Raw genomic sequence first — 13,247 nt, 5'->3', positions numbered from 1 at the left:
GGTGTCCCTGCCCAGGGCAGGGGGTTGGGATGGATGCTCTCTAAGCTCCATCCCAACCTCTAAAATTCTCTGATTTTATTACAAAGGGGACCTAAAATTCAACCCTGGCAGTGTTCACAGCCAGGTGGGCTAAAACCTTGAGCAACCTGCTCTGGTGGGTGGTGTCCCTGCCCAGGGCAGGGGGTTGGGATGGATGATCTCTAAGCTCCATTCCAAGCCCTAAAATTCTCTGATTCTAAACGTTGCAGAAGGTCTGGGTTATTGCCTCCAGCAGGCAGTGACTCCAAAGTTCACTCTTACTTAAGGAAGTTGCTAAAGTGGCCAAGGAGTGGGCTGAGACAACAGCTGGCTGTTAACTAGTGTCTGTGCTGGTTTCCAGCTCAGATGACCAGAGCTAAGCCAAGATAAACACTGTGCAAGATGCTGAGGAGGCAGAGGTTTTGATTGTTGGTCAAAGTGTCTTACAAGGTTGAGCCTGCTTACTTCAGGGTTATCAGTGGGTAGATAACTGAAATGGCTTCTCTGTTGGGGAGGGGAAGCTCCAGTTGTGAGCAGTTTAGGGATGTTGGTGAGTGATAACCAGAAAAAGGGGAAGAAAGAAACTTAACTGCAGATATATTACACTTTTCACTCTGGGGAGAAGCACATGCTTGCAGACACACTTGGAGGATGCTAAAATCACACAGGTGCCATTTGCCTCTTATTTTTTTTGTCTTTGACATTTTCAAAGCCTTGAGATTCCTAGTTGTGTGTGCCCTTTTGCTTTGCCACTTTGTGTGTCTTGTTTGGTAGGGCAAGTTTCAGCTGTTTCCTTTGGTTAAAGCTTTGCCCAAAGAGTGAAACATCCCTAACCACCTCAGGTTCTTCTGCTATTGATTCTTTCAGCTGTGAGCAGTGGCCTTGGTGCCTAGGGCTTGGGTGGGAGGAGAGCATTATCTTGGCTGCCTTAGGAGTTCAGCTCTGTGCAGGGAGCCTTTCATGTGGCTGTGCTAAATAACAGCTTGATGTTCATGTAATGATGTTTTCCTCCTCTTACTAGTTCACCAAGAAAAGCAACTTCCCTTGTTGGAGGCAAGTAAGCAAATGGATTTTTTTCAAGGTCTGGCATGTGGATTGTATTACATTCTGGAAACTTGCTGATAACTTTGCTCTGACAAGTTTGGACTATTGTGTGATTGATTCCCAGGGCTTTAGGAAGATTAAAAGATCTTACCTTCTTCTTTGCTTTCTAACTTGGTTTGATTATTTTATTTCCCATGCTAAAACAACGGGGAAAAATAAGGAGATTTAATTAAAAGTTTGCCAACATGAAATACATGTTTTGTATTGAGATGGAGATTGGGGAGTTGAAAACCACAGACTTCTCAAAGAATGAGTCACCCTGACAACACAACTAGAATTTTGCTTTTCTTCTCTGGTTTCATTCCCCAGTGTTTTACTAGATAAGAGTGAGCTTGTCCTGGGCAAACTGTAAGAAATTCCTTGTTATCATATCTGCCTGTCCTGCTCTGGAGCTGAAGAGCTGGGGAATAGGGAGTTAATAGCTGTACCTGCATCTTTGTACTGTTCCCAAGTTAGAGCCTGATTCCCTGAAAAATACCACAAAGGTGGGAGAGATTCTTACTCAGAAAAGGCCTGGAAATAACACACACTGCTGCTATTCATTGGCATGAGCTGCTTAGGGGTTCTGTGAGATTAGAAAGATGAGCCTCGTGATAGAAGTAGCTCCAAGAAAACTGCGTGACTGAGCTGTGTTTGTGCCAGAATGTGGCAATGTCTTAGCCTTAAGGTCTCTTTAAGCTACTTGCAGAGCTGTAAAAATTAATGTACCAAGCTTTGCCTGCCCTAGAGTGGGTGAGGAACATGCTCATGAAACAGAATCTCCTGGCTCAGTTCTAACAGTAATGCTCAGCAAAGCTTGTAGGAAGCAGCATAGCTGTACTTAGGCCATGAAAGCTTGACACCTATCCTAGGATCATTGCAATAATTGTGCAGAGCTTGAAATACCAAGTTTGGCTTTGATCAAGCCTGGACAATGCCCTACAATCCACGTGGCTGGAAACACACCTTTTGTGCTTAGGCATTTTTACATGCTAGGTCACAGAATCATGGAATAATAATAGTCCTCTGTATGTCTTCTGGTTCAACCTCCTGCTCAAAGCAAAGCAAATTGCAAAGTTAGATCAAATATCTCTACTCAAAATCCAGCTGAGGTTTAAAAATCTCTAAGGGTAGACCTGCAGCAACCCCCTTGGATAACCATTCCCACTGCCTAACCACTCTCATTATCCTCCTGCTGTTCTAATAATGAGGAGCATCCTCACAGTTGGCCCATCAGATCTGTATTTTGGTTGGTGTATTCTCAGGTGAAAATGTCACAGAGTAGATGAGCTCAGTCTAAAATAAAAATAAAGGAAGTGAAAGAAAAAGTTGAAATACAAGGGGAAAATAATTGTGATTTTGGAACCATGCAATTTTTAATTTAGTCAAAGCTCAGCCTTGTGCTAGGTTCTGTGCTGAAGCATGTTTAAAGGAGTTCCTGTTCTGAAGAGTTTCTCATCTAATGAGGCTCGGGCAGACCCACTCTTTTTATGCTTGGCAATTAGTTCCATCACATGCTGGGATTTGCAGAGGAGCTGGGAATTCCCCTTGGCTCTGCCCAGTTTCCAGTGGGATGCTTTTAATCACATGGTCATCCTTCTGCCCCAGAATGGAGGGGACAAAGGTCTTACCTTCCTTATTTTCTGCTCCCAGCACTAGTTCAATTCTTAGGAGTTATTTTCTCAAAAGAAGAAATGTGTGTCTGCCTTAGGTACAGATTTAAGTCCTTGAACAGATGGAAAGAATTTAAATTCTACTGCTGTCTTACCAGGAGACTGCAAATTATCTAATCTCACATAGTGGCTGTGGCTTTTAAGTCTGCTTTTCATTAACACTGTATTTTCTCTGTTAAAGCATACCCAGACCACCACAGTGCCCTGAAGAACTGTCAGGTAAATTGGGCTAATAACCAGGAGGGCAATAACTTGTTTTTATTTCAGCAGTTCCTCATACTATCAGCCCTGGACTACCTGACTTTATGCTGATAACTAAACATACTTTATAATTTAATAACTGCATTATTGATCTAGACAGCTCTAAAAAAAATTAAAAACCCACCCTGCCTAATTATGTTAACTGGTGAGCCTTGAGGGGTCTTGTGGGTATGTAACATGCAATTAAATACTACCTAATTAAGAATTTCCCTGATGTTGTGATAGTCTCCTGAGTAAATGCTATTTGCATGTCTCCATTCTTATCCAAGAACATCTTGTATTTTACTGATTAGCAGTTTCTCCCTGGTCTCTGTGGTACAATTTGAGAGTAAGGAAGAGGAGGGGGGGAAATGAAGCATTTTGTAAAGCTTTCATGAACAATTAAAAAAATTAATTAATAAAAATCTGTCTAAGCAGTGTTTGAAGTTAGAGCAAAGTCTGATGAGTGCTCAGCAGCTGTGTTGGGGCACTGCAGGGAAGCAAGAGCAGGAGACAATGTCTCTCTCCATCCTGGTGTGGTGGCAGAGCAGTGTGAGCCACAGTCACTGGGTCACTCCTGTGGTTTTCCTGGTTGTGTTTCACTCGTGTCACAACTTCACAGGTCACTCTCTTCTCCAGCAACTAGTTTTGTGTTAGGTTTTAAGTCAAGGAATGTAGCAGGGTGTCAGTACATCTTAATGAATCATATTTTTACTGTCTTAATGCTCCTATCTGCATACAGCTTTCCTCTGTCCACTGAGTTACTGAGGCTTTTGCCACTCACTCATTTCCCAATTTTCTTTATCATTTTTTTGGGGGGTAGTGTGCTTCAGAGGGGGTTTGGTAGTGGTTTGTTGGGGTATTTTTTTAATACCAAGGTCATTATAAATGCCAATTGGAGCCTTTCTTACAGCTAGAATTGGAAGAGTGATTGTATCCCATGGATTCCATGTCCAGGTTTCAGCCTTTCTCTGATGAGGCTTGTCTTCCATATTCTTGTTTCCACAAATTAAAGTTTAGAGAGTGGATATGAGTGATCTCCCTTTGCTGGATTGGCCAGCAGGCTCTAAACTGAGTGAGCACATGGATATAGTTACAGAAAAAGCCTAAAGTGATGTATTTTATTCCCATTTGCTGTCTTAAGAAACATGGGGAGTGTGTCTCCTTGGTTACAGAAATGGCAAGTGCTGGTGAAGAGAATCCTGGTGTCACTTGTTGCAGGGAGATCCTTTCTTCTTGGATTTGTCTCCTTGAGCACAAGGATCAGGATCACGTGCACAGCACAGAATTTGTGACAGCTTTATCTTATTGCTGCTTAGGGCACTGCTGGAATTTGGTGGCTTCACTGGGAGTGAAGAGCTGTGCTCTGTGGCAGGATTGGGTTCTCAGAGTCCTGGAAGATGCTTTCAGGTCTGTTAATACTGCAGTGAGGTTGGAGCACTGCTCTGAGCAGACTGGAAGGAGGAAAAAAGGAGGTTTACTGAGGATTGGAGCTAGGAGCTGCAGGCTGGACTTTTTGGTGATGGGATGCCAGATTGGTCATGTATAAACTGTGCTAGCATGGTGTGAATTGGATGCCCTGACTTTCTGTGCAAACTCTTCTGGAGTTCCAGAATCAATAACCCATTTAGAAAACACTAAGTGAGCCCTGGATCAGCTGTCAACAGAGATGACAAAAAGAATGAATGACTACAGTGTAGCACCACAGGAAATACTCAGCAACAGAAGTGGAGAAAAATGGGCTTGTCTTCACTGTCCCAGTTGCCTCATCATCTTTCTGCACAGCTTCGTGTGTCCAGGGCACTCTTCCATCCATCCCTTGGGGGCAAGATGGTGTCATTTCATGTTGATCCTCTTAGAGTTCTCCCAACTTTGCTGACTTGTCTTCTTCTCTGTGTTTTTTTTTCTCTTAGGCCATCATTCTGGTCCACTGGCTGCTCACAGTGTGGTGAGTGATTGCTGCCTGGCCTGGATGAGAAGAGGGTATTTCTTCAGACTAGGAATGGGACATTGCTGGTGAATCAGCACTCTGTGCCTGTCCTTGTGCAAGAAGATGCTAAATCCAAGAGTGAGGTGTTTGTATGGGAACAGGGATGAATGCAGACTGTGAATGTGGGCTGGGTCTTTTTGTCTTGTTTGGCAGGGGATGCATGGGGCACATGTTGCCATCCTCCTATGCCTGGGGAAACTTCAGTGTCCTTGCCGTGGGGATCTGGGCCATTGTGCAGCGAGATTCCCTCGATGCCATCATGATGGTGAGTGTGAGGGTATTGGCCTCCCCCAGGCTGCTCAGGGAGAGGGTGGAGGGCAGAGGCAGTGATGATTTTCAGCTCTGAGCCAGTCAATTCCTTGTTTGGGTGGGTTTGGGTTTCTTTAAGAGAGTGTAAAAATCTATAAGCTCTGTAAACCGTGGTGAGAAGTAATTCAATTACTTTTCTTCTCAGAGATGAGACATACATGATTCTTGCTTTCTTTCACCTGCTGTTGTGACTTGTAATGCCAGAGGAGGACTCAAAGCATATAATATGCTTGAGTGGAGAGGCTTTGTAAAACCTTCCTCTGAAGGGTAAAGAGATTGGCAAAGAAAAATAAACAGTTCTGGAGTATATTATGAGAAGGTGTCTGACAGCAAATGCAGAAAATACAAGATCATTCATCTAAGAGTATCTGTCTAGCTGGGGAAGTGTCAAGAGTCAGCAGTGTATGATACTGGGGTTGGGGATGATTGTGTGAGCACAGATCTCACAAGAAAGAGATGCTGTCACTGTTGCTTCTAGTGGTTAAACCCGTGTTCAGTTCACATCCCATTCTCTCTGTTTCCAGTTCCTGACTGGCCTGCTGCTCACAGTCCTCACAGACATCATTCACATCTCTGTCTTCTACCCTTCTCCCCACAACTTTCTGAGCGACGTGATGCGTTTCAGTATCGGAATGGCCATCTTCAGCCTCCTGCTCAAACCCCTGTCCTGCTACCTGGTGTACCGCATGTATCGGGAGCGTGGAGGAGAGTACACCTTTAACATTGGTGAGATGCTTCCTCTGCCCCCCTGGCAGGGTGGGACACCTCCTCTGCTCTCCAGGAGACTTTGGACCCTTCAGCCTGAGCTCTGTGCAGCTGCTTTCTGCCCCCCTTTCCAGGCAGATGTGGTGCTTTCTCTCTCTTCCTCATTTCTTCATTTGTAGTTCTGATGTGCCTTTGGCCTTAAATTTATATCTTTCCTCTCTTTCCTTGCAGCCCTGCAGTCCTTGTCTGACAGCCACTTTGCCCACAATGGTGTTGTGACAGGCTTTTTCTCTCTTCTTCCTCCTGCATTTCTCTGTACTTGTTTGAAGCCTTTGGGTGCCTTTCTCTCTTTGTCAGCCCTTTCTTTTCCTTCTGGGGGAAAACAGAGTCAGTGTCTCCTAGCTGGGTTATGAATGAGAAGGAGAAGCAGCTGGATTTCTAACTCTGTGCTTTCTGTGGGCCTCACATGTCCTTGATTTGCTTTGGACATCCATTTCTTCACCTAGAAAATGGGAATGATGTTTACCTCGTGGGGCTTTACCTGGAGACACTCATTTTTCTCCTGGTTATACTCATTAATGATAATGTGGCAGCCTTGCCAGAGAGAATGGGCTGTGGCTGGATGTTCTGGGTCTCAGTCAGCTTTGCCAAGCTTGCCTCATGCTAGTTCATGTCTGGGCAGCTGCCAGGGATTGTTGGAGTTCACCCTGGCAAGGCCAGCAGCCTGGCACCGTCCTCTGTTTGCTATCCTAAGAAAGCTGTGCAGGCCAGAGGGTGGTGTGACTGCATCACTGTGCTTGGAAGCTGTCACTTGTGCTGCTTTGGTGTTAGCAAAGATCACATTCCTGTGACAAGTGGAGGAGAGGCTGTGGAAGGAAACCATGGCTTGGGGCACTGTGTGCTATTTGCATCTCTCTGCTAGTGCAGTGTGGATGTCTTCTCCAACAGCTGCTTGTGAAAATTATGTGTACTTGTGTACAGATGTGTCTTACCTGGGTGAGGAGGCCTCTGAGGCACTGCAGTGCCGTTATGGGCCATGTTTGTGGTGGTTTTTATTGGCTGCTCACAATGCTGGTCTTTGGGATTTGACATGTGTATGCCATGGGAAGTGTAGGTATCATTGAGGAGTTCCTTTGCTTGGAATTTGGGATGACTCCTTTTCAACCACACTATCCCAAATTGGGTGTGATACTGTTTGAGAGCTCCTCTCAGGCAGAGGTTGGAATTCAGGCACTTTGTAGTTTTATATCCTCTCCTGAACTGTGTTTCTCACAAGATTTTCAGTACAAACTCTGTGCTGTTGTTCTGTGTTCTGTGTGCTTGGCAAATTTCCTCTCATTTCCCTGATACCATTTTCCTTTTGAATCTAGCAGTGTTGCATTTTTCCTGGTCTTCTCTGTCTGGTTTTCTTTCCACACAAAATCCCTTTCTGTTGCTTGGCAGCATCTTCGCTGCTTAGAATGAGCTTTGATGCCTACCTGTGTTTCAGATTGCTTTCTCCCCATGGCAGGTATCTGGCCCATAGATAAGAGCTCTCCATGCACATTCTCTTTCCTTTCCGTGCTCATCCCCTGGACAGTAACATGATTTTGCACAGACAAATTGTTCACAGTGCAATTGGGAGCCCTGCTGGATTCAAGTGTAGTGCCATGGTGTGCACACTTGAGGCATGGCTGCATTGTTGGGAAGAGTGGTTCATGGATGAATCATGTCTTTAAGTCTGTGCTGTCAGCTAGCCCTGGTTCCTGCTGCTTCTGGCTTGGTCTGCTCATTTTTCCATGAGCTCTCACACACTTGATCTCGCTGAAATATGCTGTTACAGCAACCTGTTATGCTGCTATGTAGTATTTGGGGTCTTGCTTTCCACACAGCCACGTGGCTACTAAGAGAGCAGCTCTCAAGGAGTGAAGAGGCATGTTGGGAGGATGACTTTCCTTACCTCCTGCCTGTGTAGTGAGGCTCACACACCACGGGTGGTGGAGAGGTGATAGAGCAGCTAACATGGTGTGCTCCTGAGCTGTTGGGTTCTTCTAGAGGATTCAGTTCTTGTGCTTGTGTGTTTTTCCCAAGCTTGTTCTCTTCCATCTCTGTGCAGGTGTCACCAGTGCAGGTCAGGACCGCAGCACCTACGAGCCCATCGACCAGCCGGACGCTCCTGCACCGTGGTCTGGCTCAGGCAAGGCAGCCCAGGCACCTTACTGAGGCACCTGCAGCCCTGGACACTGCCCTCATCCAGCTAGGCTGCTGCTCTGCCCATGTCTGTTCTGTTGGAGCAAGATCTGCCACTGAGCAAACAGGAGAGGATCTGATTGTTCACTTCTTTTGCCTCCACGAAGCTTACGCAGAAGGTTCCTGCAGTAAGTCCAGAAGGTCTCAGAGGTGTCATGTTAAGCACTGTGACTCATTTTAATCCCAGCACTCTCCTTTCCTCCCCCTAAATCCTTTCTCAGTATGTGTGACTGGATGCACCTTCTGCAGTCTTCCAACTCTTGCATTGTGCTTCCTCTATTTTATTAGTAAGGGAACCACTCAAAATATTTCTGGACATCTTTAAAATGCTTATGGACTGGCCTTAAACAGTACAGTGTAGCTTTTATGCAGATAGATTTCCAGGAAACATCTGGGAGTTCCTAAGAGCTGGTTTTGAAGGTGTTATTTAACTAAGATTTATGACCTCCTAAGATTTATTAACTCCCTGTGCTAGCTGTGGTGGTTTGCACAAAGCTGGGGTTGGTATAAAATGCTCTTACTGGGCCAGGGAGCTACTAGTGCTCCAGTATCTGGTCTTGGGTTTGGGTTTTATTCAGTGATGCTTTCATGCAAGTTGAATGTCCTTCAGGATACTTAAAAATGACTGTTGAATGTAGGTTATAGATACTTTGTGCCTTGAAACGTCCTTTTGCCTGTTTTAACAGAACTTGAAATGTTACATTTTTCTAAGAAAACTATAAAATGAACACAGCTTTTCTGTGTTAGAAAAAGTTACACTGGTCACTTATGTCTCATTTGAAAATGTGGTTGTTCCTGGGGGTTTGGGACTGTGTCCAGGCAGTCTGGGAGAGTTGTTATGGGGAAAGGTCTACTGGACTCTGATGGATTTAGAGGGTACGGCTTTTAAGTATGTGGGTAGGAAGCTGGGCTAGTACATTGAGGACTGGGAAAGGAAAAATGGGTTAATTTACACTGCAGTGGTGAGCTCTGTGGGGTGTGACAAACTACAATCTCTAATGTTATGCACAGTAAATCTGCCCTGCTGTGGCTTTCAGGTACAATTCTAAACCAAACAAACAAAACCCCAGAAACAAACAAACAAATTTCAACAGGGGTTTTATTTTTTTTTTCAGAAGAAAAAGTGTGTCAGCTTAGCAGAATTAATATTCTCATGCTAGGAAGAGCTGTGTTTTTCTCAAGCAGGTTCATTTTCAAAGGTTACATCTGTTATTCTACAATTGCATTTCTCTTTACAAGAACTGCTGCTGTGTTCATTCTTCAGTGACCAAGGCCCCTGTTAACTTAGCTCCAACCTCTAAATCCATGCCATTTGTATTTATAATACTAAGCAGCTTTCTCCCAAGTTTGATCACTTTAAACATAAGCAAATGCTTCCTCAACTCTGCTACCCAAGCACTACAGTGACCTGCTGGTGTACTTGAACTTTCAGCACTGATACTTGGACCAAGCACATGGTAAATACCATAGAAGTGTGATATTTGGGATTACTCTCCCAAGATGAGTGTTGTGCATTCGTGTTTCAGGCTGCCATGCAGGAGAGCACAGGAATAGGAATTGGTCTGCTCTTATGATCAGATGGGGAAGAAAGAATAGGTAGGCAGAAATTTCTGGGGCTTGTGGAGTTGCAGAGCCTTTGTTAATGTGGGGTTTATTCAGTTCTTTAGAATGGTGCTGTGACAGCAAAGAACCCTGAATAACACATTTAAACACTCAGGTTTTTTCTTCCCTAGACCCATGAACCACAAACTGAAAACCACTGATTTAATGCAGTGTTTAAATGTTTAAAATGCAGTGGGGTTTGGGTATTTGCACAGTCACTTATATCTAGGGAGGCCTTTCCAGCCATTTTCCATTGGAAATGACCAACTGTGTGCACTTTTCTGTGGAGAATTCAGCACAGTTGGGAGCTCAAGGGAGCAGAACAAGGCAGGAGTTACACTAGGCTTAGAGTGCCTCGAGGATACAGTAGACTTACAGTGCCTCAAGGGCAGGAAATCAGAGGGGTGATGATAAAAACAGGCCCAGGCTTTGGAGGAGGAGACGTTTGTCCCTGGTTCAGTAGGACACGAGGGGATTCATGGAGCTGCTGTGCCATGGCCTCACTGATCCCAGCAGCCTGGTGTCACTGCAGGGCTCTCTGAGCTTCTCCCTGGGCTCTCCTCACCCACACAGGTACAACGTACAGGTGGTTTTGTTTGGCTTTTAAATCCAGGGCCTGATGTCCCTGGTGGTGAATGAGCAGCTCCCCAGGATTAACCACCAGACAACTTTTCCTCTGGTCCCTGCCACGCGTGGAGGAGGAGAAGGAGAAGATGATGCCTGTCCAGAGGTGCTGCTCTCCCTTCAGGGTGAACCATCACCCTGACCAGGCTCCACCTCCGTTCGGACACCCTGAGGATGTGCTTTAATTAGCTGTGGTCCAGAGCAGCTTTCCCGTGGCCATCTGCACCCGGTGTCCGGCAGCGTGGCTAATCACAGGGATAAGCTGCTTACACTGCCCCAGCTGGAGTGGGAGCAGTGCTGGGGCTCGAGCACCAAGGGGGACACTGCTGGCTGTTCCTGTGAAGGAGGTGCTGGCTCAGAGCAGTGTGTCCTGGCCCTGAGGTCCTGGTCCAGCTGTGTGGCCAGTGGTGGCTCTCAAGGTAAGTGCCCACAAGCAGTGGGAACTGTTGGGGATGCTGAGTGTGGTCTGGGCTGTGAGCAATGAGGTAAGTGCCCACAAGCAGTGGGAACTATTGGGGATGCTGAGTGTGGTTTGGGCTGTGAGGCTTCCCACTCCCACCACCACATCCTGGGCCAGCAGCTGGTGCTGGGTGGCAGCAGCTGGTGGGACTGGAGCACTTGTGTGTGCCTGCAGATCTTGCAGAGGCAGCGAGAGGCTCATGCAATGGTTTGGTTTGTAACACTGAGCAGAGGGGAAAGCCTCATTTGTTAGGCACATGAAGTGTGATCTCACAGCAATCACTGGTCCCAGCCTGGAATGTGAAATGGATCAGCCTTGATCTGCAGGGATGGGAAAAAGAACACTCTGCAGTGCTTGTGGGTTTGTTATGGGTCTGGCATTGTTACTGTATTGCTGAAATGTCATTTGAAAGAGCTTGATTTACTTTCCATGAACTGTGTTATTTCCTTCCTTTTCCTCATAACAGCAGAAGTAAGTTGATCAGCTTAATTTTTGTTTGCTTAATTGGATTTGTTTCAGGTTTGAATGCATCAGTGTGTTGCTGCTAAGTGCATACCCAGCAAGCATGCACTAAGTGTTTTAGTTGGAAACATAAACACTAATATGAAATCCATTGGACATGGATTTGCAGTTCCTAAGATCTGCAGCTTGCCTTGAGTACCTCTTTTGGCCTTAGAAGAATCTGTTCTAAACAAGCACTTCATAAAATCTTGTTGCCTTATTGAGTAAAATTAACTACTGCTTACAAGTGGTTACATTGAAGTCCTGAAATTGTAGAAGGCAGACAAACATGGTTTTTAAGGGATGCTATTTCTTCCCAATCCCAGTGAGACTGAAATTGGGAATGAGTGAGGTGAAGGACACCACCTAAAATAACCATGGCAATGTGTTGAGAACCTGGTACCTGGCAGAAAGAACTGGAATGGAGAGCTATGAAAAGCATGAGTTATCAAGAAAATAGATCATGTCCAAGTTCTGGAGGATAAAGCAGCCCTGAGGTGTTCATGGAGCAAAACAGCACTGATAAACATGATGGTTTCATGTCCTTCCACAGTTCAAATCCTTTGTAAAAGCCTTTTGTGATGCATTGCTTGTTGGCTGGATCTGCCTGGGATGCAAGGAGTGCTTCCATGGAACACCAGTCCACTGCATTTTGTGGTTATACTCCATGCAGGGCTAGGCACCCCAAGGAAGCAGCTGTGCTTTGTCTGTTCACTCTAGTTGCCAACTTGTACTTGTCTGGGAGAAATAATGGGATCTTTCCATTCATGGCACCCTTGGTGATGGATGAAAGGCAGTAACAGCAGTTCCCAGGGATAAATGCAACTGCATGACTTTCTCCTGCTGCTTTAGGAGCTGAGTTTACTCCCCAGTTTGTGGTGATTACTGAGTTTGCATGTGGGAAGGACAAGAAGGTTGTTACAAACAGGGACGACAGAGGCTCAAGTGCTTTCTGAGAAGAGAAGGAGATAAACACAGTTTGGAAACAGAGTGCAATTTGACAGGAGGCTTTCTGGGATTAGAGAGTGTTTGAAAAAGACAATGGGCATTGATTTCATAGGCTGTGCTGTCTCTTTTCAGATTGACTAGGGGGTTTTAAGATGATGGAGGTGTGTGTGCCTTTACACAATACCATTTTCATTTTTTGAAAGAGAGGTGGAAAAGAATGGTGGTTAGAGTGACAGTGATTGACAACTTGCTTTTAAAATCTGAGAGAATGAAAGCACAGTCCCCTGAAATTGCACTTACCTGTTAGCAGCAACTTACAAATCTGTTCTCAGCAGGAGTGTTACATGTATAACATCTGACTTCAGTGGCTAGACTGCAAATTAGGTCTCCCAGCTATGCTGTAATTCTGCCAGGTTAGGGGACAGTGTAGATTCTCATGATTCATCCTTTAGTGTGGACAAGGAGGAGCTAGTCTGCATAGCCTTGAACCTTTGCAGGGCTGTAGTATGATATGTGGACAAATTTTTACTTGTTAAGCAGTTAAATAGTACCTTGAGTCAAGGCCCTTCCTTTCCTGTCAGCCTGGGAGAAAATACAGGTGTGGAGGAGATCTGAGCTGGACTCCCAGTCAATGAAGAGGGGTAAGAATTGTGCTCCAGCTCAACTCATGTTGCTGTGACTTCTGTGAAAACATTTCCTTTCAGACCTGTTATTGACTGGTGCCATATAGATCTGGTGAGATGAAAAGCTGCGACAGACTACCTTGTGTTGGCAGCAGGAGAATTCCACCTTGCTAGCAACAAGTTCCTTTTGAGGCTGCATATAATGCTGGGAGTCTTTGTTTTCCAGGTTTTCTGTTGAGAAC

The 13,247-nt window shown here is 45.3% G+C and overlaps 1 protein-coding gene across 1 annotated transcript in view; it reads left to right on the top strand.

The window, feature by feature from the left end:
* The window catches only part of AGTRAP (angiotensin II receptor-associated protein), a 9,018-nt gene extending 798 nt beyond the window's left edge, over positions 1-8,220 (top strand). Inside the window, exons 2-5 of the mRNA XM_009079950.1 lie at positions 4,928-4,962; positions 5,158-5,269; positions 5,838-6,039; positions 8,114-8,220. Of these exons, the coding sequence (XP_009078198.1) occupies positions 4,928-4,962; positions 5,158-5,269; positions 5,838-6,039; positions 8,114-8,220 (456 nt within the window). The remainder of the gene's footprint in view (positions 1-4,927; positions 4,963-5,157; positions 5,270-5,837; positions 6,040-8,113) is intronic.
* Positions 8,221-13,247: the final 5,027 nt, after the last annotated feature.

Source organism: Acanthisitta chloris, unplaced genomic scaffold, assembly GCF_000695815.1.
Source record: "Acanthisitta chloris isolate BGI_N310 unplaced genomic scaffold, ASM69581v1 scaffold31278, whole genome shotgun sequence".
NCBI lineage: Eukaryota > Metazoa > Chordata > Aves > Passeriformes > Acanthisittidae > Acanthisitta > Acanthisitta chloris.
The sequence above is the reverse complement of the archived record's forward strand: the minus strand, read 5'-3'. Positions and strand labels throughout refer to the sequence as shown.